The sequence below is a fragment of the Dipodomys merriami genome, unplaced genomic scaffold, assembly GCF_024711535.1.
Source record: "Dipodomys merriami isolate MVZ:Mamm:240054 unplaced genomic scaffold, mDipMer1.0.p SCAF_8, whole genome shotgun sequence".
Lineage (NCBI taxonomy): Eukaryota > Metazoa > Chordata > Mammalia > Rodentia > Heteromyidae > Dipodomys > Dipodomys merriami.
The window spans coordinates 18,923,597-18,947,569 of NW_027206401.1; the positions used below are offsets into that span (position 1 = coordinate 18,923,597).

Sequence of the window (23,973 nt, forward strand, 5' to 3'; positions counted from 1 at the left end):
CATTTGCAAAACTTTAATATTTCATATTATACTAAATGCTACATGACATGAGACAGATCCAAAGCTAATTGATATGAGAAATGAGATTGAAAGCCAAAATGTCAATAGTTATCTGCCATGGCGGGGAGGGGCGGGAGGAACTACTTGAAAAAAAAAACAACCATAGGGACTCTTCAGACTTAATTATTCAATCTAAAAATAATAGACTGATCACTTCAGTCTGCACAAGGTTCATTAATTATAGCGTAAGCCCCTAACAGTGTGGTTAATTTGATTACATGCAGACACTAGCTCCATTCAATAAAATAAGATGCTGGGCCTTCTAGAATAATGCTGTCTTTGTCCATAGTTTCCTTTCAGTGGAAGATCTCAAAGCCCTGAACAAACAGTAATTAACCAGACACTAATGTTTCTGTGAGGTAGTTATTAGCGCATGTGATTAAAGGAGATACTTTAAGAGATGATGGCTTTAAGGACTCTGAGAAACTCAGGCTAGCAAGGGCCTGGAAATGGATGTGTTATCCTCTGCTCAAGATAGGCATCCATGTGTGGTTTTCTTTGCTTCGCTGAGTCTCCAAACTCTTGAGAATGTCATCTAGTGAGGACGTGCAGATTAAATCAAGCAAGTGGGAAATGTTTCAATCAGGAGAATGATGCAGGTTGGGCCCTATGATGACACAGAGAGGTAGGATGGTGGAAGAGGCAAAGACCTTGGCAGTGTGTCTACATTCCTGCAGTAATGGCTCATGGCTACAGGCGATGAAATGATGCAGCATTGCTACACCAGCTATTGTGCTATGCGCCTTATTCTTCACAAACAACCCGTGAGTGCTTATATCTCCATTCTAATGAAGTGGCAGTCCAGATCAGTCATTCAAGGCTGTGACTGCTTTAAGCATCAGAATTAGGATTCAAATTCAAAGTATTTCTAGTTAGTTCCTTTTCTGCTTTTTTTTTCTTCGACCCATGGGTTTTGTTTAGAATTACTGTTTAAATTTTATAGCCATTTGCATATGGTCTCTCTTAATAAGTATCTGGGCAACTTACTGTGCATTTGTATTCCTCTGTAACAATTAGCTTTAGGTCGTGTCTAACTGCTGAGGAATGGGTGTTAACAAAAATTACCCTAGAAAATTGTTGGAACACTCTGCTTCTTTCAACCGTATCAATTTTTGTTTCATGTATTTTGAAGCATTGATACTAAGTATATGCTCAATCATGATTGTTTTGTCTCCTTAATGTATTGGCCATTTTATCATTATGAAATATACTTTGGTATAGACCTTTGTCTTAATAGTTACACTATTTGATACCAAATTAGCCACTTTAGTTTCCTTACTCTCATTTTTTTCCCCCAAGTTATCTCCTTTCATCCACTTATTAGACCTGGGTCTATAAGTTAAAGAGTATTTCTTATAGGGAGTACATAGTTGTATTTTGCTCCTTTTCATTTGCAAATATCTCCCTTCAATTGCAGTGCCAGTCCATTAATATAGAATATAAAGATTGATGTGATTGGATGAAATGGCAGGTGCCATTTTATTCTTTGTCTACTATATACCACCTCTCTTTTCTGTTTCTCTTTTCCAGTCTTCCTTTGGATTATTTGCCATTTAAAGATTCTTAAATTATATTTAATATCTTACTTTTTTGTTTTGTTTTGTTTTTTGTCAGTCATGGGGCTTGAACTCTGGGCCTGGGTGCTATCCCTGAGCTCTTCAGCTCTACCAGTGCTCTACCACTTGAGCCACAGAGCCACTTCCAGTTTTCTGGTGGTTAATTGGAGATAAGAGTCTTGCACAGTTTCCCACTCCAGCTTGCTTTGAACCGTGATCCTCAGATCTCAGCCTACTGAGTAGTTAGGATTACAGGTGTGAGCCACAGGCACCAGGCTAATGTCTTAGATTTTTAAACTATCTCTGCATTATTGTTCAGTGATGACAATCTACATTCTTCACATTTCATATCATACCTGGAGTTCAATACTGTATCAACTCAACACATAGAACCATCACAACTAAAGAGATCTTACTTTTTATATCATTAAGCTATGGCTGTCACGTATACACAATGATGTTAGACTGTTTTCTTAACCATCATGCATATTCCTTTAAAAATTAAACTATAAAACTATCTTTTTACAAGTACCAAGATAGTTAACATTCCTGATACCTTTATTTACTCTCAGCCTAAAGAACTTGTGGTAGTACTTGTTCTATGGTACAGTTCTTCTAGCAGTCAATTCTCTTGATTGTCTTTTTTTCATATTCTATTTTTTGTTATTAAGGAGTTGTACAAAAGTGGGTTACAATCCCATGTTAGGTAATGAGTACAATGCTACTTGGGCAATGTCACCTCTTCCTTCACTTTCCCCCATTTTCCCCTTTACATTCCTGCCCATAAATTGCTTCATTCATTTTTTTACATAATGCATATTGAATACCATGGCTGCATTTGTTCACCCTCCCTCCATTTTTGTGCCCCCCTTTGTCTTTTATGTTTAAAATGTCTTTAAAAAAAAGTTTACTACTTAATATAATTTTTTCCAAGTATTTCCATTTCCTAACAAATGAGGCAATGTCATTCTTTCTGATGGAAGCATAGAATTCCTTTGTGTATATATACCACATTTTCTTGATCCATTCATCTACTGAGGGGCTTCTGAGTTGGTTCCATATCTTAGCTATGGTAAATAATGTTGCAATAAACATAGTTGTGCTGGTAGCTTTAGTGTGGTCTTGTTTGTGATCATGTGGATAAATGCCCAAAAGTGAGAAGACTTGGAAAAAATTATATTAAGTGAAGTAAGCCAGGCCCAAAGAAACATAGGTCCCATGGTTTCCCTTATTTGCAATTACTACTAAATGTCTAAGACATACAGAAACAGGTAAGTTGATGTTAGGCAAAATGAACCCCAAGATAAGGACTTAAATGTTTTTTTCTTTCTTGCCATTGTTTCTAACATATTTATAAGATGATTTCTTTGTTTCTTTGTATGTCCCTCCCCCACAGTATAACCCCTGTTTTCATTGTATTTGATGTCGGTATAATTTGTGGAGAAGGGGAAAAAACAAATTGTTTAGATAGGGATACAGGTGGACCCATTGCAACAATGAGATGTACAAGACATATGTCAAAAAATGAACTTTACAATTTTGGCAGGGGGGGAGGAAGAGGGGAGGGGAGGGGAAGATGGGAAGGGAAGGGAAACAAAGGAGGAAGCAACAATGCTTGATAAGAAATGTACTCATTACCTTGTCCATGTAATTGTAACCCCTCTCTACGGTATTTTCACAATAAATTTATTTTTTAATTAAAAAATGTTTACTACTAAAGACTATATTTATTGGCTATAAAATTCAACATTGACAGGATTTGTTTACAGTTTTTCTTTAAGCTTTTATATAAATTGTGTACTGTAGTTTCTGATGAAAATCAACAATAAATTTGAGTTGCTATTCTTCTATGTATGATATCTCATTATCTGGCTACTTTCAATTGATTTTTTTCCTATACTTTCTACTGATTTTTGGCTTTCAGAACCTTAACTATTTTATGACTAATAACAGTTTTCTTCATATATATCACACTTGGTATTTGTTGAGTATTTTGTATCTGGATGTTTTTCATCAAATTTGGGGAATTTTTCAGCCATTATTTCTTCAACTATTCTCTTTCCTCCCTCCCTATCTCCCTTCTCTGTCTCCTGATTCTAAGTCCATATGTGTCTTTTGATACTTTTTTTTCAAAGTAAAGAAGTTTATTTCATCAACAGTTTGAAATATAAGATCAAGGGGCCTTATCTATTTGGGTCTCTGGTAAGGAAAAAGCCTTTGTATCACAACATGGTAGAGAAATGAGGAGGGGAAAACCCACAGGCAGAAGAAGCCAAGTATTAAAGTGACCTGAGGTTATATCAAGCTGCTTTCATGAGAACTAATGCATTCCTTAAAACCATCACTGATGCTTTCTGAAATCAGCACCCCCAATGACTTAACCACCTTCCACAAGACCCCACCTCTTAACACCATCTCTGATTACACTACTGAACACTAACTGTAAATACTACCAAGCTGAGATCCAGCATATAGCATATAAATCCCTGGGGGACACAGTCACATCATATTTAAAACACAGTACATTTTATGACCCAGCCTCAAAAATCATGGAGTATCATTATCACAAGAGTCACTGTCCATCCAATTTCAAGAGGAAGAACATAGTGGTCACTTTGCTTTGGCAGGACTTCAAATGTGTTATTAAGAATGAAAAACTGAGCTGGGTGCTGGTGGCTCACACCTGTAATCCTAGCTACTCAGGAGGCTGACATCTGAGGATGGTAGTTCAAAGCCAGCCCAGGCTGGAAAGTCATGAGAATCTTTTATTTTTTTAACATTTATTATTATTATTATATTATAATTATAATTATAATTATTAAGTAGTTGCACAAAGAAGTTCCCATTCTACAAAACAGTATATGAATACAGGGTGTCTAACAATGTTCTTAGAGTCTATCACTGCATTGGTCATCTGTACCTCTTGCTGTTGTATCTTCAGATTTCATCATTTCTATTAGTCTATCTTCACCTTCATTGCTTCTTTCCTCTCTAATCTCTATCATACTGTAAACCCATTCCATGGCCTTAAATTTCTGATTCCATACTATTTAATGGATCATCAATTGAGACCATATATTTCCTTTACATCACTGAGCAGCATTATAATACCTATATAAAAATTCTTAGCCAGGTGCCGGTGGCTCACACCTACAATCCTAGCTACTCAGGAGGCTGAGATCTGAGAATCACGGTTCAAAGCCAGCCTAGGCTGGAGAGTCTATGACACTCTTATCTCCAATAAACCACTAGAAAACTGGAAGTGGCACTGTGGCTTAAGCAGTAGAGCACTAGCCTTGAGCCGAAGAGCTGAGGGATAGTGCCCAAGCCCAGAGTTCAAGCCCCATGACCAACAAAAATTTTTTTCTGCTATTTCCACATTGAGACTATTGTAGAACAAGCTTACTCTGTCTTTTCTTTTGATAAGTAGTCACTTTTTTCTTAGCTTTTCATGTGTCAATCCATTGCCAATTGTATCATGGATATTGTGACTGATGTCCTGGAAAACAGATTCCACCATCGCATTGACCTTTCTTGGCTGCGATGAAATACCTTAGAGAAATCATCTTAAAGGAGGTCATGTTACTTGGGATCATGGTTCAGTTTGTGGTGACTGGCTTCATGGTCTCTGGGTTGTGCTGAGGTGGCTCCAGGTGTGAAGCAGGTGGCAGAGCAGGTTCTTCCACCTTGCCACGGCCAGGAAACAAAAAGCCACGCCCAGTGACCTACTTTCTCCAAAAAGGCTTCATCTCCTAACAGGCTATGCAGCTATAAACTCATCAATGGATGAGTCCACTTGATCCCCTCATGATAGAAATAACCTCCCCAAAGCCCGTCAGTTGGGGACTCGTCCTTCAAAACATGAATCTTTAGGGTTCAAACTTGCTAGGGAAACTATAACAATTATACTCCTTTGAAGAATGTTGACTTTTTTCCCCATCCAATCAGTTTAGCTAAATTAAAGCTACAATTCTTTGTTCCTCGGACAGTAACTTAGCTCTTCGTTCAGTTCTTTTTTTTTGTTTTTTACTAAGCTGGGTTGCTTTGAGTCTACTCTACAATAGGTATGGCTCAGAATCAAAGCTTTGAGCCAGGGTTATTCATGGCATTTAGATTTCTCCCTCTCCCTCTCTTCTTCCTGGAACTCTCTCCTCCATGTCTGTGGCTATAATTGCTTAGCATTCTGACCTCTTGTTCTGCAGACCAGAAGCAGGGTAAATTTCCTAGGAAAAGTTTTACTGGCAAGTGCCAACTTGCCTCCAGGACTGTCTGATTTTCTTTCTTTCCCAGTGTTTAAATAGCTGTTTCTTGCATTATTTAGTCCAGAAATTATAGATGTGATCTTGAGAAAGTCCAACCTGGTATGACCTTTCTGGCTATACTAGTAAGACAGAGTCAGCTCCTGAATTTGTTCCTGGGAAGACCCAGGAAGACAATGCACAGCCAAATATCTTCCTACCATCATTAACGTTAACCTTCACTGTTTCTTCATTAAGGTAAAAACTCACACAAAACCTTAACAAGCTAGAAGAGTTTAGGGGGAACAAAAACAATTAAAGTATAATGTGCTAATTTTAACAAAATACTACCTATCTTTGACGTATCAAAGTTGAGTCTAAAACAATATTGTGAAAGACCTGCCTAGTTAGAGATGTTATCTCAGGGAAAAGATTTGGTAAGGAAATAAGCAACATTTGATATCATAACACAGGATTTTTAGTGTGCAAAGGACAATTGCCATCAACTCGTCCAAGCTACTCATTTGTCTATATAAAATTAATAATTTGTCAAGTAGTTAATTTTTTATTTTTATGCAGTCGTGGGGCTTGAACTCTAGGCCTGGGCGCTGTCCCTCAGCTCTTCAGCTCAAGGAGAGCACTCTACCACTTGAGCTACAGCACCACTTCTGGTTTTCTGGTGGTTTATTGGAGATAAGAGTTTCACAGACTTTCCTGACCAGGCTGGCTTTGAACCATGATCCTCAAATCTCAGCCTCCTGAGAAGCTAGGATTACAGGCATGAGCCACCAGCACCCAGTTCGAGTAGTTAAGTATTAACTGAGTACCTATGGATTATGTGCCAGGCATAGCATCAGTTCTAAGATCTGTGATAGTGTCTACAAAATTATTTCCAGACTGTGTCTTCAACCTTATTTGCTACTGATTTTTTTTCACTCTGAATAATGTACTTGGTTTTAAAAGACAAAATCTTGTCTCACTGTCCAAATGATTGCAAATTCTTTATCAGTGAACTCAAATGTGTAAGATATAGCTAAATTATGTATTTATTTTCAGTACTGGGGACTGAACTCAAGACGCCACTCTTGCCAGATAGGCATATTTACTGGTTTGCTGGGGTGTTTTTTTAATTAATCTTTATTTTAATCAAATTTTTTATTATGATGTCTGAAGTTTCTTTTTTCCCCCCACACTTACTGTTGAGACACGGCCTCCAAACTTTTCTGTGTTGGTGATTTTTGAGATAGAGCCTAGATTCCTGATTGGCGCAATGCCTAGAGGTCCCCTATTTTAGTCTTCCTGCCTTGGTGCATGCAACTGTGTCCAGCTCTTCATTTGAAAGGAGTCTCATGATTTGCCAGTCCAATCTGGCCTTCAATTGCAATCTTGCCAATCTAAGCTTCCCATCTCTAGATTTAATTATTTATTTACATGGTCGTAAGGTTTGAACTTAGGTCCTAGGTGCTGTCCCTGAGCTCTCTTGCTCAAAGCTAGTACTCTACCACTTTGAGCCACAGTTCCACTTCCAATTTTTGAGAGGTTAATTGGAGATAAAGAATCTCGTGGTGACTTTTCTGCCCAGACTAGAATCAAACTACAATCCTTATATCTCAGCCTCCTGAGTAGCTAGGATTACAGATGTGAGCCACCAGTGCCCAGCTAGATTTTTATGTCATTGAGAAACATGATAGCGAGGTATGGTGATATAATCTGTAATATCAACACTCAGAAGGCTAAAGCATAAGGATCAAAAGTTTGAGACAGGCTGGGCTCCATAGTAAAACGCTCTCAAAAAAGAGAGCGAAAGAAAAAATGAGAAGGGAAGAAAAAGGGAACCAAGAAGGGAAGAGGGGAGAGAAGATAGCAGAGAGGAGAAAGAAGAAAAGAAGAGAGGAGGAGAGAGGAGAGAGAAATGAAAGATGTATGTTTTGTGGCCAAGATTGAGTGCGGTTCCATAGTTTGCCATGAGTTTAGTGCCATCCTAACATCGGTTCCTTTTTTTGGTAGCCAGCTTCCCTGACTCACCTGTGGATGGGATCTTTATCAATTCAACTAGAGTTCAGATCATGGTCTGTATGTAGTCCTGTAATTCAGAATTTCTTGATCTCTAATCTTATCAGAAGCAATGAGATGACAGTCACTATTGCATGCATCTTGAATTGCTCTTAACAGATAGCAATAGTCATTTTTAGCGAAATATATATAGTAGACATTAGTTCAGGGAAATAATATACAGTTCATGTCTTCATATTCAGAAGTAGAACTACCTTACACAATATCCCTGAGGAGTTATTGCTGGACAAAGGTTTATAACATAACTGAATTACAAAACTGATGGCCAGGTCAGAGATAGGAAATGTTTTAATTGTATAGAAAAGATGAAAACCCAGTGATAAAAGGTTTCCAGAGCCTTTTTTCAGGATCAGTTTTTATTTTGATCACATTATTCTATTATAATAAAGATTTGTGCAATTACTCCTGCTAAAGTAATTATTTCTTTTTTAAAATCCCATTGTATAACTTGAACTTGGTAGGCAACCAAATGCAGTATATTTTTACTTGCCAACAATGAAGCAAGCTTTCATATTAACAATCAATCAGAGCTGAAAAGAATCCTAAAATGTCTGTATCATTTGTCATCAGTGTAAGTGTCTATCTTTGGTATGATGTACCAAGATCAACTCCTTTTATTCTAAAACAATGAGAGGAATAATCACAAAGCAAATAATTCTCAATATAGATGTAGCAGGAAATTGGGTATATTGTTAATGGTAAGCAAAGAATGGAGAGTTTTGATTTGGGGGAAAAAAAGAGAACAAAAATAATTTAAAAACTAATTTACAATTCTCTGTTAACAAAGGATCAGGGAGAGATTAGATGTTTTATTTTAGAGTTAAAGAGACTTAAAACTTAATATTACTTTTGATTCAAATGCTACATTGAATATTTCAATTACTCAATGTGACACACAGAATGGTTTTTCTTCCAGAAATAAAATATCCAACATACTTAGAAATTTTCCTTTTTTTATTTTTGAAAAGCTTTTATTGACATATATCTGTCTTCATTTCCCTTTTTTAGCTTTCTTATGAAAATATCTTTCTTGCTATGAAGAGGTTTACATTAGTATATTTCTAAAACCTGGGCTTGACAATTGTGTGGTTAATATGACATGGTTTTAAAAAAAAAAAAGAGGAATATTAGCTCTATCACTCCTCTCCCTGTACCTTTCTATAGGAACAAAAGGAGCTCATGATCTGTCCCATCCATCAGTAAAGTCAAGTTGCCTTTTTTTCCACTCCATAGTGAAGAGATCAAAACTGTGTGCCTGTTTGTCAGAATCACTGTAGTTCATTCACCCAGCAGGGGACACATCATCTTTAAAACAAGCCTATTCATCACCAGGATCAAATTCAAGGTCCTCCCAGCATCTGCTCTGAGTGACTGTGCACTTAACTGCCAAAACCTCTGCTCATATATTTATTTTGGGACAGGGTAACTTCAGCTCGAGAAGACTGAAAAAAAATTCCATTTACTCTGTACACTGAGTCCTCATGGTGATCCTGCATTCTCTAAGCCTATACACCAGCATAACAAAAACATTTGGCTTTTTATTCACAGGAGGAAACCCTCCAGCGGGCACGTGAAGAAGAAGAGAAAAGGAAAGAAATCACAAGTCACTTCCAGACTACCCTGACAGATATCCAGGCTCAGATAGAGCAACAGAGTGAGCGGAATATGAAGCTTTGTCAGGAGAACACGGAGCTTGCAGAAAAACTGAAAAGCATCATCGATCAGTATGAGCTCAGAGAGGAGGTGAGAATCACATCGAGCCTTTTGAAGAACTGCACATAGATCCAACTCTGGGTTGTGAAGGTGGGGAGCTTGCTTGCTTAATAACAAAAGTCATGGCCAACCCTCTTGACTGATGAATGGTGAGGCTTGGATTTCCTTTACATCCAGACAGATGGTGCTTACAAAAATGCCTGGCTGAAATTCAAACTGGATTTCTTCAAAACTGAAATCACTATAAAGGCAGTAAGTAGAAAGTGGAAGGCTTGGAAACAGTATTTCCCAGCCCTTTAAAAATGTTCTCTATATAGACAAAAGTACCTCTCATTTTCTTAATAAAAATCACTCTATCATCTAAATCAAGAGGTAGTAGTCTACAGAGCTTACAAGCCAATACTAGTACTAATAAGGTAACAATGATAATAATGATGGCATTTATTTGGCACTTACTTTTGTCAGGCAATATGCTAAGTGCTGTACTTTGCATACAATGTGTCATTTAATTGTCTCAGTCTTTTCTAAAATCAACCAGAAGAAACTATATTTTTTACATTTTGTATATGATAAGTGGAGGCTCAAAGGCAAAAATCACTTATAGTCACAAAAGCTAAGATTATTTTTTAATACTTTCGATGTTCTTAAGACCCCAGATGGCCCTTTCAGGAATTTGTTAAGCTTATATGCCTTTCCCCATCCTAGCCAAATTTTACATCTGCCTTAAAATATAACATAACATAGTCAAAGTGACTCTCTAGGCAATATTCTATGAAAAAAAAAGGAACCTGAGCCAAGAGCATATGGTCCCAGTAGTTTGGTAAGCAGGAAACGCTTCACAGTGTACCAAAATGCCTTGCAACCACTTTAGCAAGCCTAGTTCAGAAGGGAGGTTCAGATAAAGAAGAGGGGACGATGTGAAAAGAAAATGGTCACACTCTCCAGAGAGCTGCAGATGGGAAGCCCCGGTATACCAATTGTATATCCACACAATCTGATCTCTGTAAAGCCCAGGGACAGAATTGCACATGGCCTCTTTTTGATGATGGGAACATCGTCATGATTAAGTCTTCTTAAAGAGGTAGAGTGGAAAGCTTACTTTATCCAGCAAGTCCAGAGGTCAAAAGGTATGTGAATTTGCACATCTGCAAATCTGTTCTTTTGTGGCCCTTGACTTTGTCATCCTCATTTGTGTTAGTCAGCTTTCTGTGGCTGTAACAAATGTGTGTTATAATGCACTTACCCAGAGGTTTGGGTTATTTTATTTTATTGTAAAGATGCTGTGCAGGGGGGTTACAGTTACATGGGTAAGGTAATGAGTACATTTCCTATGAGCATTGTTACCTCCTCCTTGTTTTTCTCCTATTATCTGTTTTCCCTTAAGAGCACTGGAGGCTTTGTTCTACACTCCATCGGCCCCACCTATCTTGAGCCTGTGACAAGGCTACATAATCAGGGTGAGAAATGTGGAGCCAGAGAGATGCTCATGTCAAAGCAGCCAGGAAGCAAAAGAGGAATCCAAAGGAGCAGAGTCCACAGTACGCTTCGGGGCACTCACAAATCAGGCCCCACCTTTTACATTTTTCTGCCACTCCTCACTACCAGCAAGTTAGACACTAGGCTTTTAACACATGGCCTTTGAGTGCCATTTCAGATCCAAAGGACAGCACCAACCCATCAGACCAACGGAGTGGAATTCGGGGACCTGGGACTCACTCCTACACACAAGGACCACGTGGTTGTAACTCACACCTTTCTCACCATAGTGCAGATACTAAGCATGGTACATATGTTAATGTTGTAGTTAAAAGAGCCAAAATACTACAAGACAGTTTTCTGTCACTCACAGTATAGATCTTTGTGGTGGCTACCATAATGACGTCCTATCAACTACTTAATTTTTTTTTTTTTTTTTTTTGTCAGTCATGGGCCTGAACTCTGGGCCTGGACACTGTCCCTCAGCTCTTCAGCTCAAGGCTAACACTCTACCACTTGAGCCACAGCGCCACTTCCAGCCTTTTCTGCTTATGTGCTACTGAGGAATCAAACCCAGGGCCTCATGCATACAAGGCAAGCACTCAACCAATGAGCCACCTTCCCAGCCCAACTACTTAAATTTTTTTAAGTAATGTTTTTAAATAATATTAGGATCTTAGTCAGGCACCAGTGGCTCATGCCTATGATCCTAGCTACTCAGGAAGCTGAGATTTGAGATTGTGATTCAAAGCTAGTCCAGGAAGAAAAGTCCCTGAGACTCATCTCCAAGTGATCACCAAAAAAGCTGGAAGCAGAGCTGTGGCTGAAATGATAGAATGCTAGCCTTGAATAGAAAAAAGGACAGTGTCTGAGCCCTGAGCTCAAGTCCCAGAACTGGCATGCATGCATGCACACACATGCACATACTCATACATGCACACACATGCACATACACAAAATAATAACGAGGTCCAAATCAGGCATTGACATGGTTGAACTCTGGCACCTCGACGCTTGTGTCTACCACTGCACATGCAGCGATGCAAGCGCATTTATTCTGCTCCCCCTCCTTGTTAAATCTCAAAACAGAGCACTTGGGTTCCTGTGAATTCTTTTTGTTTCAAGCACCAACAATAAGCTATGTTTTCTATGTGTTCTATATTTTTTCTTAGCATCTGGACAGAATATTTAAGCACAGAGAACTGCAGCAGAAGCTGGTGGATGCAAAACTTGAGCAGGCCCAGGAGCTGATGAAGGAAGCAGAGGAGCGGCACAGTCGAGAGAAGGAATATGTACGTATCGTTTCAGTTGGCGTACATACCTGGTCTCCCTGGTGTCATAGATGCTCTAGCCAAGTCGTTTACAATCACAGATAAAGAGCACTAGACGGATGAAGGAGTCCTAACTGGGCCAGCATAGTACAAAGCACTGTACACCACTTTTCACCCCAAATACTCAACAACTATTCAATGATTTTTTTCCTTATGTCCCTGTCATCTACTGAGCACCATTGGGGTGTAGCTACGAACAAGACAGAGAAGGGTTATCTCCCTCCAGGCAGAGGAGTTTCTGATTAGGAAGAGGCAGGCAATGATTTGAGAGAACACTGTTATCTATTAGGAAAATAAGGTAGAACTGAGAAGGAACCAAAGGAGAGGATCTACTTAGGATTAGGTGATTCCAGAGGGGAGGAGGACTAGGTAAGCCCTACTCAATTAGGGGCCACCACCTGGGGCGTGGTCTCCAGCCGCAGACTCTGCAGTTAGGCTTGTGATGACACAAGCCTGACCTGCTCCCCAAATAGTAAATGGTCAGGGAAGTAAGAGTAAGTTAACCACTGGGGAAAGGCTTACAGTGAAGTTGCAGAGGTAAGCAAGTATCAATGCTACATTGTCTTGCAGGGCTTAGAAAATAGTATGGAGCCATTCATGGTGATACATGCTTATAATCCCAGTATTCAAGGGGTTAAGTCAGGAAAATCTTGAGTTCAAGACTATCCTGGGCCAGGCACTGATGGCTCACAACTGTAATCGTATCTACTGAGGAGGCTGAGATCTGAGGATCACGGTTCAAAGCCAGCCCTGGCAGAAAAGTCCGTGAGACTCTTATCTCCCAATAAACCACTAGAAAACCGGAAGTGGCACTGTTGCTCAAGCAGTAGAGTGCTCGCCTTGAGCTGGAGAGTGCAGGGATAGCACCCAAGCCCAGAGTTCAAGTCCCACAACCGACAAAAAGAAAGAAAGAAAGAAAGAAGACTATCCTGGGCTACACAGTGAGTTTGAGGTGACCCTGAGTTACAATAGCAAGTGTCTAAAACAAAATAAGAAGTAGTTTGGATTTTATCTTAAATATAGTGGGAAGTAATGGGAAGTTTTAGGAAAAGGAATGCGAGAATCCTTTGCATCTGTAATGGATTCATTGGGCTCTTGGGTGGAAAATGGCTGGGGGAATTGGCAGCTGAGACGGAAAGACGAAGATGGATAAACGTTATTGTAACACCAACAAGCAGTGTGGATGATCTAAAGATGATCATGAAGAAAAGTAGAGTCAAGGATGACTCCTAAATTTGGAGCTGACGAAGCTAAGTGGTCATATTTCCTGCTCTCATTAATCCTAAGCATCTCCTAAAAGTTTGGGGTGAAAAAGTTCAAGGAAGATACACAACTTAAGGCCACACACTGCTAAGTGACAAAATTGGGCTTCAAGTCCACATGGAACCACCCGCCAAAGAAGAAATTTTGGAGAACATAAATGTGTATCTATTTCGTATCAGAAAGCTATGCTCTAAGAAATGGATCCAATCTAGTTCTTAAAGAAAACATTCAATCATGTCTCAAAATCCAAGAAAACAGATACCCTCTTAGATAACATGCTTCGTACAGGACGGCTGAACTTTCCTATGGCATATATGAGACTTGGCAAAGGGAGAATAAGACAAAGATGCAGGTGAGGGGTCCTGGAGAGCAGATTGCAGGGAGGGGTACAGCCTTAGTGAGAAGCAAGCTCTCTATCAGATTTTCCTACCCTGGCTAACCAAAATAGCAGATGTGAGTCAAAGATAGGAGGCTCCCTGAGGCCTCAAGGCTGGTCATGTGCTTGGCTTCCAGCTGGTACCACTTCATTAGGAGCGTGGTGAGGTACTACGTCTGAGCTGGGGTCTTAATAGGCCATCAACTGGTTCCCTCCAGGCCACAGACAACAGTCCTACCTGGTTGGTTCAAAAAGACCGCTGCACGTCTACTTACAGCTGCTCCAAGCCGCTCCTAGGACCAATCAGGTGCTCTTCATAATTAGCTTTAGGTGATAGCACGGTTGTTTTTTTGAATAACAACTAGAAGTCTTATATGGCACATCATAGATTGTGCATTGTATCTAACCCAATGCAAAGGCCACAGCTTTAAAAAAATAAATTGATACACATCTTAAGCTAAAATAATATCTGTTACACAAGTGTACATGGATGCGCTGCTAAAAGTACCTTTTACAATCAACCATTCCAGGGCTCACTTCTGACCATGTCTGACCAGGTTTGGAGGTATCTGCCTGTAGAAGAGGGGTGAAGCATCTTGCTTTGTAAATTACCACAGGGCAGGACTGAGAACAGTTGGCCAAATTTCTGTTTTTTTCAAAGTACAATCCGTGGAACTCCAAGATCCAAAGCATCCTGGCTATTTACTGTAAGCAAAGGGTCTGGTCCCACCCTGTACTTCTTAAATCTTACTCCCCAAGAAGGGTCTGTCTTTTAATGTGCCCTGAGCGCATTCAGATGCATTTTGGAAACTGTGTATCAGGAATGGGGCACAAAGATGAAATATAAATCTCTTACCGCATTGCGCTCATTGTAGCGAAGCTCAGAGTCTTGGAGAATTGCTGTGATGATATAAAGCAGCAGCTGCTGCCAGTCACACCCAGGTGGAGAGGCTTAAGAGATGGTGAAGAAGAGATTGATGCTAGCTGAAGAGGATTGCTAGAGAATCTTCTAGAATTTGGTAGAAGGTTGAATTTTGTGTGATTCATCCTTGATTGGGAAAGGGTTGTTTAAATTAAAAATGCCAGTTTTTTATTTTAAAAAAATCTAAATTTAAAAAATAAAACTGTTAAACTTTTTTTTAGCCATCTCAGATTATTTTAAGTTCCAAACAAGATATAATCTGGTTAATATGAAAGAAATTAAGCTTTACCCAAATTGCAGGCAATGGTGGTTAAAAACCATTTGAAAGCTGGGTACTGAGGAGCTCATGACTATGATCCTAGCTCCTCAGGAGGCTGAGCTCTGAATGTCATGGCTCAAAGCCAGTCAGGATAGAAAAGTTTGGGAGAATCTGACCTCCGGTGAACAAACAAACAAAAACACCAAAAGTGGAACTGTGGCTCAAGTGGTAGTGTACAAGTTTTGAGTGCAAGGGCTAAGAGACAGCACTCAGGCCCTAAGTTCAAGCCCCAGTACCAGCACAAAGAAACAATAATTTAAAAAAACAATCTGACCTTCTTCCCTTGCATTCTGTCCTTTTCCAGTTGCTGAACCAGGCAGCAGAGTGGAAACTTCAGGCCAAAGTGCTGAAGGAGCAAGAGACGGTGCTGCAGGCTCAGGTAAAGTGGGGTAACAGGGCATCTTGGTTCATGTTGACCGTACTCCTCCTTACCATGAGGCTAGGGCCAGAGGTGCCTCTGCACATGGCCTCACAGATGACAGAGGATGTGGGGACAGAGGGTGGAAATTAAAAATAAAAACCAACCTCATGTTTATTATTTTTTTGGGGGGGGAGGAGTCCGGTCATAGGGCCTGAACTCTGGGCCTGGGCTCTGTCCCTCAGCTCTTCAGCTCAAGGCTAGCGCTCTACCACTTGAGCCACAGCGCCACTTCCGACTTTTTTCTTTTTAGCTTATGTGGTGCTGAGGAATCGAACCCAGGGCCTCATGCATGCAAGGCAAGTGCTCTACCACTGAGCCACCTTCCCAGCCCCATGTTTATTATTTTTAAGTAGAAATAAGAATACAGTATTACATCTATGAAAAGAAGATGTTTTGCACCAAGAACATGGACCCAAAGGTTTGTGGATGAATGAGGCCATTAAAATGGCCAGTCACAGAAAGCCACGGTCCAGATTATCACCTGCCTGGGCAGATTTCCTATTTCTTCCTTCTCCCATTACCAAATTAAGAAGAAAACACAAACTGCTGAGATGTACAATTTATAACTGTCAGTTCTTAAACTGGTGTGTGTGTATGTGTGTGTGTGTGTGTGTGTGTGTGTGTGTGTGTGTGTGTGTGTGTGTGTAAGACCATACTGGTGCTTGAACTCAGGGGATAGTGCTTTTGCTGGACTTTTTCTCTCAAAGCTGATGGTCTATACCATAAGAGTCACAGCCCTCCTTCTGCTATTTTGCTGCTTAATTGGAGCCAAGAGTCTCAGATTTGTCTGCCCAGGCTGGCTTTAAATCAAGATTCTCAAATCTCAGCCTTCTAAGTAGCTAGGGCTATAGGCATGAGCGACCAGAGCCTGGCTTGATATAATTTTTAATAGGACCTGAGAGGGAAGGTTTTCCAGGAGTTAGAGCCTTGTCATAGGGCACAGAGAGGCTCTAGCTCTGCAGCTGGAAGTGTACCAGGCAATCCCAGAGTTCATCTCATCATTGTGTAGCAAGAGGCAGGCAATGGCAGATCCCTAGCTAAGAGATCAGTAGTGGAAAAGAGGTCTGACCTTACTGTTCAGAGGTGCAAGAAAACCATGCCAGGGGTTCTGATTTACCTATCACTGTTCATTCAAAGCAGAGAGCTTGGGAGGAAGAAGAAACTACTTGGAACTATGCAATGCTACATCATCCATTATATACAGTCTCTACTCTTCTGTGCTAAATATGGATGAATTTGACAAGAGTCAATCAATATGATTAGATTCTGAGCTGAATTATTCAAGTGGCACTAGAATCTAGAGTTGTAATAATCTGAAAAATAAAACATAAAGATGCAATCCAACCTTCAAACCCTAACATTTCAAACTTGGAAAAGAACCTATCAAGGGTTCTAGATTTGCCCTTGATTCTCATTCATCCCTCAGGCCTGGACAGCTCTAGGAACCAAAGTCAGGATCCTATTTCTCTATGTGACCCTGTGGACCTCTACTCAACCTATGTAAGACTAACTTTCCTTATCTGTAGGGTGACATGCCAAGCTGGAGGCCTCTGGGATACCCAATGCTTTTTAGTGTCAAAAAAAATAGCATAACTCCAGGCACTGGTTGCTCATGCCTATAATTCTAGCTACTCAGGTGACTGAAATCTGAGGATTAAAGTTCAAAGCCAGCTCAGGAAGGGAGGTCCATAAGACTCTTATCTCCAATTAACCACCAAAAGAACTGGAAGTGGAACAGTAACTCAAGAGGTAGGGCACTAACCTTGAGCAATAAAAGCTCAGGGACAGTGTCTAGGCCCTGAGTTTAAGCCCCTGGGCCAGTATACACACAAAAGAAAATGAGGCTTCACTAATAAATATATAAAATGTATACAGTTGTTTACTAAATTATCTGTGCAAAGCACCAGGCCAGTTCCTAGTCCCAAACAAGTACAATTAACTCAACCCATACCTACTGTACATTTTCCAAATGTACAGAACCAAAGGGTTCTAGGTGATAGTATACAGCCAAGAAACAGAAAAATCACTGCCTGAATTGACTCCCTTTCTAGTGCTTTCCCTAAGGCTAACAAAATGCTAACTAGCAATCAGTGTGTGAGCTAGTATAGTATTTCATAGGTAATCATCATGTGAGAAAATAAGAGAGTCTTAAGTTGAAAAAGTTTTAAGAAGATGACCTCAGGACTGGCTCTTGAGGATAGCTGTGAAGAACTTCCAGAGCTGAAGAACTTGGCTCTTGTCTGAATTAACCCTAACTTCTCTCCCTTTGCCCATAGTTGCCCACAGTGTAGGCTACCTCTCAGGTTGCAGAGACTCTCCTTTTCTTTCCTCTTTAGACAAAAGCAGTGCTTTCAAAACTCCAATTATTACTTAATCTTCCAGAAGGAAAGAAAGGCTGTAATCATTATGTGTAATGGTGAAGCAAGCTCCCCCCCCCCACCCCTGAAGAATCAGCATTATTAGTGGTAAGCTTTTGCTGGGGATGGTAGCACACATACACAGCCTCAGCTACTGAGGAAGCTGAGGCAGGAAGATCTGAGCTGCAGCCCCAGGGTAATGCAAGGCTAACCCAGACAACATAAACAAGTCCTTGTGTCAAAAAACACCACACTTGCCAGGCACTGGTAGCTCACGCCTGTAATCCTAGCTACTCAGGCAGCTGAGATCTGAGGATCACGGTTCAAAGCCAGCCCAGGTAGGAAAGTCTGTGAGACTCTTATCCTTAATAAACCACTAGAGAACCAGAAGTGGTGCTGTGGCTCAAGCGGTAGAGTGCTCGCCTTGAGCTGAAGAGCTGAGGGACAGCCCCCAGGCCCAGAGTTCAAGCCCCACAACCGACAAAACAAAACACCTTGACAAGCAACCTTATTGCAAATCTTACTTAGCACTCTCACATTTCCTTTGGTTTTATGCAGTCTTTAAAGGGGTGTGAGTGGCACCACTCCAGGCCTCCATCCCCAGATCTAAGGCCTGAGCAAGAGAAAACTCAAGGACAGACAACATTGTTTGTTCAAACTGAAGTCACATTTTATTCATAAGGCAACAGCTGGCCAGCTGGGAACATGTTTCTTACTTAGGGAAGAGATGTCTGGCTTTCAATTATATAGACTGAGGCAAGAGAGGGACTGTCAGAGAAGATCAATGGCATACAATTGTCACTACAAATGAAGTATTCATTGGATCAATAAGGATGCAGACGGTAGCTGATGTGGAAAGTCAGTAGTATCTGACAGCACAGGCACAAACCACCACCAGAGGGGAAGATCAGTGAGTACACTCATAAAAATGTGTGACCATGGTCTCAGAAGTCTTCTCCCTGGTCCATCCATGATGAGAGGAAAGCCCCTGCAAGTAGTTACTGTCTCCACACCATTCTCAAAGGCTAGCAAAGACAATTCCTGGACATGAGTTCAGTTTCCTACACTCTACAGATGTTTATAATTAAAATTCAGTGCTCAGTTAAAAGAATATGTGAGTCCCTTGCCCCATTTAAAAATGAAATGTTGAAGCAATTAGCATGACTTTGAACAATAGAGTAGTTTTCTTTCTATTTCTGCCTCTGGTAGGAAAAATACTGCATACAACCTCTAGCTGTCCTCTGCTGGATTCTCTGAAACCCCAGGATGAGCACAGGAACATCCCTTGTCTATTCAAACATGCATTGTATCAGCATAATCCTCAGAGGGAAAGTACAATTGGACAAATAGCCATTAAGGAAATAAGTTTTTTTAGGGGATAGTGTTGAGGCTGGTTACCTGAAAAATACATAACTCACACATGTTTTGCCACTTAGGAAAAATAAGTCAGGTAAAAGAAAAGCAGACTATTAAATGCAGGTTACTAGAAGGAAGAAATAGAGTTGACAATAGGTTATAGGGTTTACATTTTTCATTTCTGAAAACTTCTAGAGATTGGCTTACAGCCATGGGAACATATTTACTACTGAACTATATATTCAAAAGTGGTTAGAACTATATATATATATATATATATATATATATATATATAGAGAGAGAGAGAGAGAGAGAGAGAGAGAGAGAGAGAGAGAGAGAGAGAGAGAGAGAGAGAGAGAGAGAACTATATATATAGAACTATATACAGTCCCCTACTGGAACTCAAACTTGGTACCTGATGCTTTCATTCACTCACTAGCATTTTACCAACTGAGCCATGCCTCCCACCTTAGGATGATAAATTTTGTTATATGCATTTTATCACAATTAAAATGGTTCTCAAAAGTGGATGTGGAAGGAAACAAAAATAGTCACCAGGAAAAGCCCAGAAGAGGTGGTAATGGAGCAAGGCATGCTTCTTGGTACTTGTCTGCCTTCTTCATGCCTCAAGCCAGCAATAAGAAAAAATGGCAAAGGAACAAAAACACCTGCCCAATTAATTCACAAAAAAATAAAAATTCTGATTTTCTCCCTTAGATCTTTTACTTTGAGAAATGATGGGGGGAAACTACTTTATAAGTACATGCAAGTAAAAGTCACTACAGCTGAGTGAAGACAGTCTAACCAAAAACAAAACAAAACAAACAAAACCAAGAATGCCTGTCAACACTGTTGAAGTTGAAGTTCAGATGCAACTGTTTCTGACTGTGTCAGTGTCACATCTGGGAGTGGAGAGACCATGCAGGTTGCCTAACTGAATCCTGAAACTCTAGAGTGTAAGAAAGGATTGGGAAGACCAGTTTAGGAGACCACAGTTTTTCAGCAACCCCCACATTTGTGAAACTGCTGAGATTAGTAGTAAATTATTAAAAGATTCAGGGGACATAAGGGATAAGAAAAAGAAAATTTGGGCTGGGAAGGTGGCTCAGTGGTAGAGCACTTGTCTTGCATGCTCGAGGCCCTGGGTTCGATTCCTCAGCACCACATAAGCAAAAAGAAAAAAAAAGCCAGAAGTGGTGCTGTGGCTCAAGTGGTAGAGTGCTAGCCTTGAGCTGAAGAGCTGCGGGACAGCGCCCAGGCCCAGAGTTAAGGCCCCACGACCGGACCCAAAAAAAAAAAAAAGAAAAGAAAAAGAAAATTTCAGGATGGACTTGGCCAAGAATGCAAATGAATAAATTTTGTGATAGATGATTCCAAGATGTTTTAAGGAACAGACCACTAATGTATAGTATAGATAGCCAGACACACAAGAGTTTACACTAGGATTATTATTATTTTATACACTCTGTGTGTGTGTGTGTGTGTGTGTGTGTGTGTGTGTGTGTGAAATCCAAGAGCATTTTCCTAACCATGAATTCCTTGCTGCCCCTTTACTCAATTTTCTGTAACCTTTCTGCCAAGGAATCATGAGAAACAAACATAATTTCAATTCTGTCATATGGCAAATGAGAGATTGCAGACTGATGGTCATTTGTTTGTCTTCTCTTTGGAAAATTTATATCCTATGAAAGAATTTATGCTAATATTTTGTTGCTGCTTGCTGTACTAAACCTTCTATTATTCTGCATTATTTAGAAATCAACCAATGTGATAAGCTGCTTTCTGAGATCTAGGGGGTCCTTTCTTCACATACACTCATACACTCGCCTGACACTCCCTCCACCTGTGAGCATTCTCCAGTCTCCTACTATTTTAGTCTGTGTGCTCTTCTCTCTTTTAGAAAAGAGAATCCCATCGAAACTACCAGTTGCTCAGCTTTTCAGACAGCCCAGTCCACCAAGTCTAGCCATATTTGTTATTGAGCGCTGTAAATTTGTTGTAACCATCTGAGGACCTAGGACTGTTTCCCACACTGAAGAGTACTGAACTGAAAATGGAGGCTTAACTATGTTAATTCATCTCTATTAAGTCTCTTCACTCAAAACAAGCCACCCGGATTCCATTTTCAGAACCAAGGTTTTGATGTTAGTGTCATTCACAATCAGAGATTTAAACCCTTTTCTTCCTAGTGCTGCCCACTGTTGTCATCTCAGATGCAAACCTGGAAATTAACCATGTGAAGATACAACAGCCCTTTTCAGTTCCTCACCTCTCAAGAAAGCTAATCCCTTGGATGCTTTTTGTATAAATTAGAAAAGGCATCTCTTTATCAACACTCGCTGCTCTCATCTGTGATTTTGCTGGAAGGGGGCATTGTGAAGAACTAGTGGCTAGAATACCGTGTTGATAAGCATACAAAAGCTGAATGTCTACGGCAGAAATGGTAATTGCTTACAGTGATTACAGTCTGCACAAAAGGTAGCCACCCTGGTCCTTGGCCATCCACCTTCCTTTTTTTTTTTTTTCTTTTGCCAGTCCTGGGGCTTGAACTCAGGGCCTGGGCACTGTCCCGTGGCTTCATTTGCTCAAGGCTAGCGCTGGATCACTTGAGCCACAGTGCCACTTCTGGCTTTTTCTGTTTATGTGTTACTTAGGAATCGAACCCAAGGCTTCATGCATGCTAGTCAAGCACTCTACCACTAAGCTACATTCCCAGCCCCACACCTTCCTTTTATCGATTAGTTCATTTGTCTACATTCTGCCTCCCTTCAAGATACCTTCCCTACCAACTCACATCTCACACAATCACCCACTGTACCTACTGGCTGATGTGGCAATTTGTCTCTATTATCATAGAGTCGTTGTCTTTGAGATTAGCCTCTCATTAGGAGTGAGGGTCCCTCAAGAACAAAATCCCCACGTGAAATACCTTTGTGCCTATAGTCCACGTATATGTATTCAGTGCTTACTTAATGTTGGTAAAGGCTTGATACAATGAAATAGTGGAAATATATTTTATCATTGTTTTCCTTTATGGAAACAAATCAGCCATGTTCACTCACCTGGGCCGATCTTATAGTGAATAATACAACTGAACACATGATTAACACTCTACTGAGAATTCCTTTAAATCGTTTGTCTTCTCAAATAATAAACAATGACATGTTGTTTTGTTCTGGAAGCAGCCTTAAAATAGTTCTCTTTCCTCTGTTTACAGCTTACTCTTTACTCAGGAAGGTTTGAAGAGTTCCAGAACACTCTGGCAAAGAGCAATGAAGTGTTTGCCACTTTCAAGCAGGAAATGGATAAAGTGAGTCTTACTTACCATCTATGAAATATTGACATTTTCTGACAGGCAGCCCTCCTTTGGGTTCATTTTCCCATGCTATTTTGGTGTATATCATGAAGTAATGAAGTATTAAAGGTAGGAATGAGACTTGAGTCATATTTTTTTGGTAAATTTGTGGTGAATTGATCTTAACAAGAGCCCAAAACTTCTAGGATATATTTCAGTCTGGGGAACAGTATTTCTTTTTTCTTCTTCATGGCTAACATGTATATAGCAAGGGCCAATATTATATTGTATCTATTAAAGTCTAACCTTCTAAAAGTTAATAAAAATCTTTCATATAATTATATAAAAGTATAATATTAGAGGAGAAAATACTGTTAGAGTGGCTCCTTCTAGACTCCTGACTAAAGATGTGAAAGTCCAATTTTACATTTTGAGTGTTTTCTCATACACTCAGTACGGCTGGACAGTACTTGTTGAAGAAGTGAATTCACTTTCCTCTACTGAATTTTATTTTTCTTATCTATAAATTGAGATATTATCTTTCCTCATTCACGTGATTGAAAAACTCATAAATTAATGTACTTCAAAAGGGGTTTCAAATTTTTGAGAATATTTAACAAATACATGCTATGAGTAGGTATGAATAGTATAACTAGACATTTTGTTTCATTTTGTTTCATTTTGTTTTGTTTGTGCTGACCCTGGGGGGCTGAACTTTTGGGCACTATCCGTGAACTTTTTTTGCTCAAGGTTCTAGCACTCAGTCGGTTGAGCCACAGCTCTACTTCTGGCTTTTTTTTTTTTTTTTTTTTTTTTGGTGGTTAATTGGAGATTAGAGTCTCATGGACTTTCTTGCAGTGGCTTTGAACTGGAATTCTCAGATCGTAGCCTCTTGAGTAGCAGAAATTATAGGCGCGAGCCACCAGGCTCACTGCAGGCTTGGATGTGTTTAATTAAATCTCATTCAATTCAGTATTTTTGTAAGCATGTCAGTAGCATAACTGTTTTGATGGGTATGACAGCTTAATTCTATAGTCCTAGCTACTTGGGAGGTGGGGTAAAGGAGCCGCATGGTTTGAGCTAGTCCAGGCAAAAAGGTCACAAGACCTCAACTCAACCAACAAAAAGCTGAGCACAGATGGTGTATATTTATCATCCCACCTATGTGGTAAGGGTAAACAGGAACATCACAGGCCGGGTGGATACTGGCAGAACGG

At 40.0% G+C, this 23,973-nt stretch overlaps 1 protein-coding gene across 1 annotated transcript in view; it reads left to right on the plus strand.

Moving 5' to 3' along the window:
• Positions 1–23,973, plus strand: part of Txlnb (taxilin beta) — a 48,405-nt gene that overhangs the window by 19,423 nt on the left and 5,009 nt on the right. Inside the window, exons 5-8 of the mRNA XM_070010155.1 lie at positions 9,476–9,670; positions 12,289–12,408; positions 15,632–15,706; positions 22,679–22,771. Coding sequence (XP_069866256.1) covers positions 9,476–9,670; positions 12,289–12,408; positions 15,632–15,706; positions 22,679–22,771 — 483 coding nt within the window. The remainder of the gene's footprint in view (positions 1–9,475; positions 9,671–12,288; positions 12,409–15,631; positions 15,707–22,678; positions 22,772–23,973) is intronic.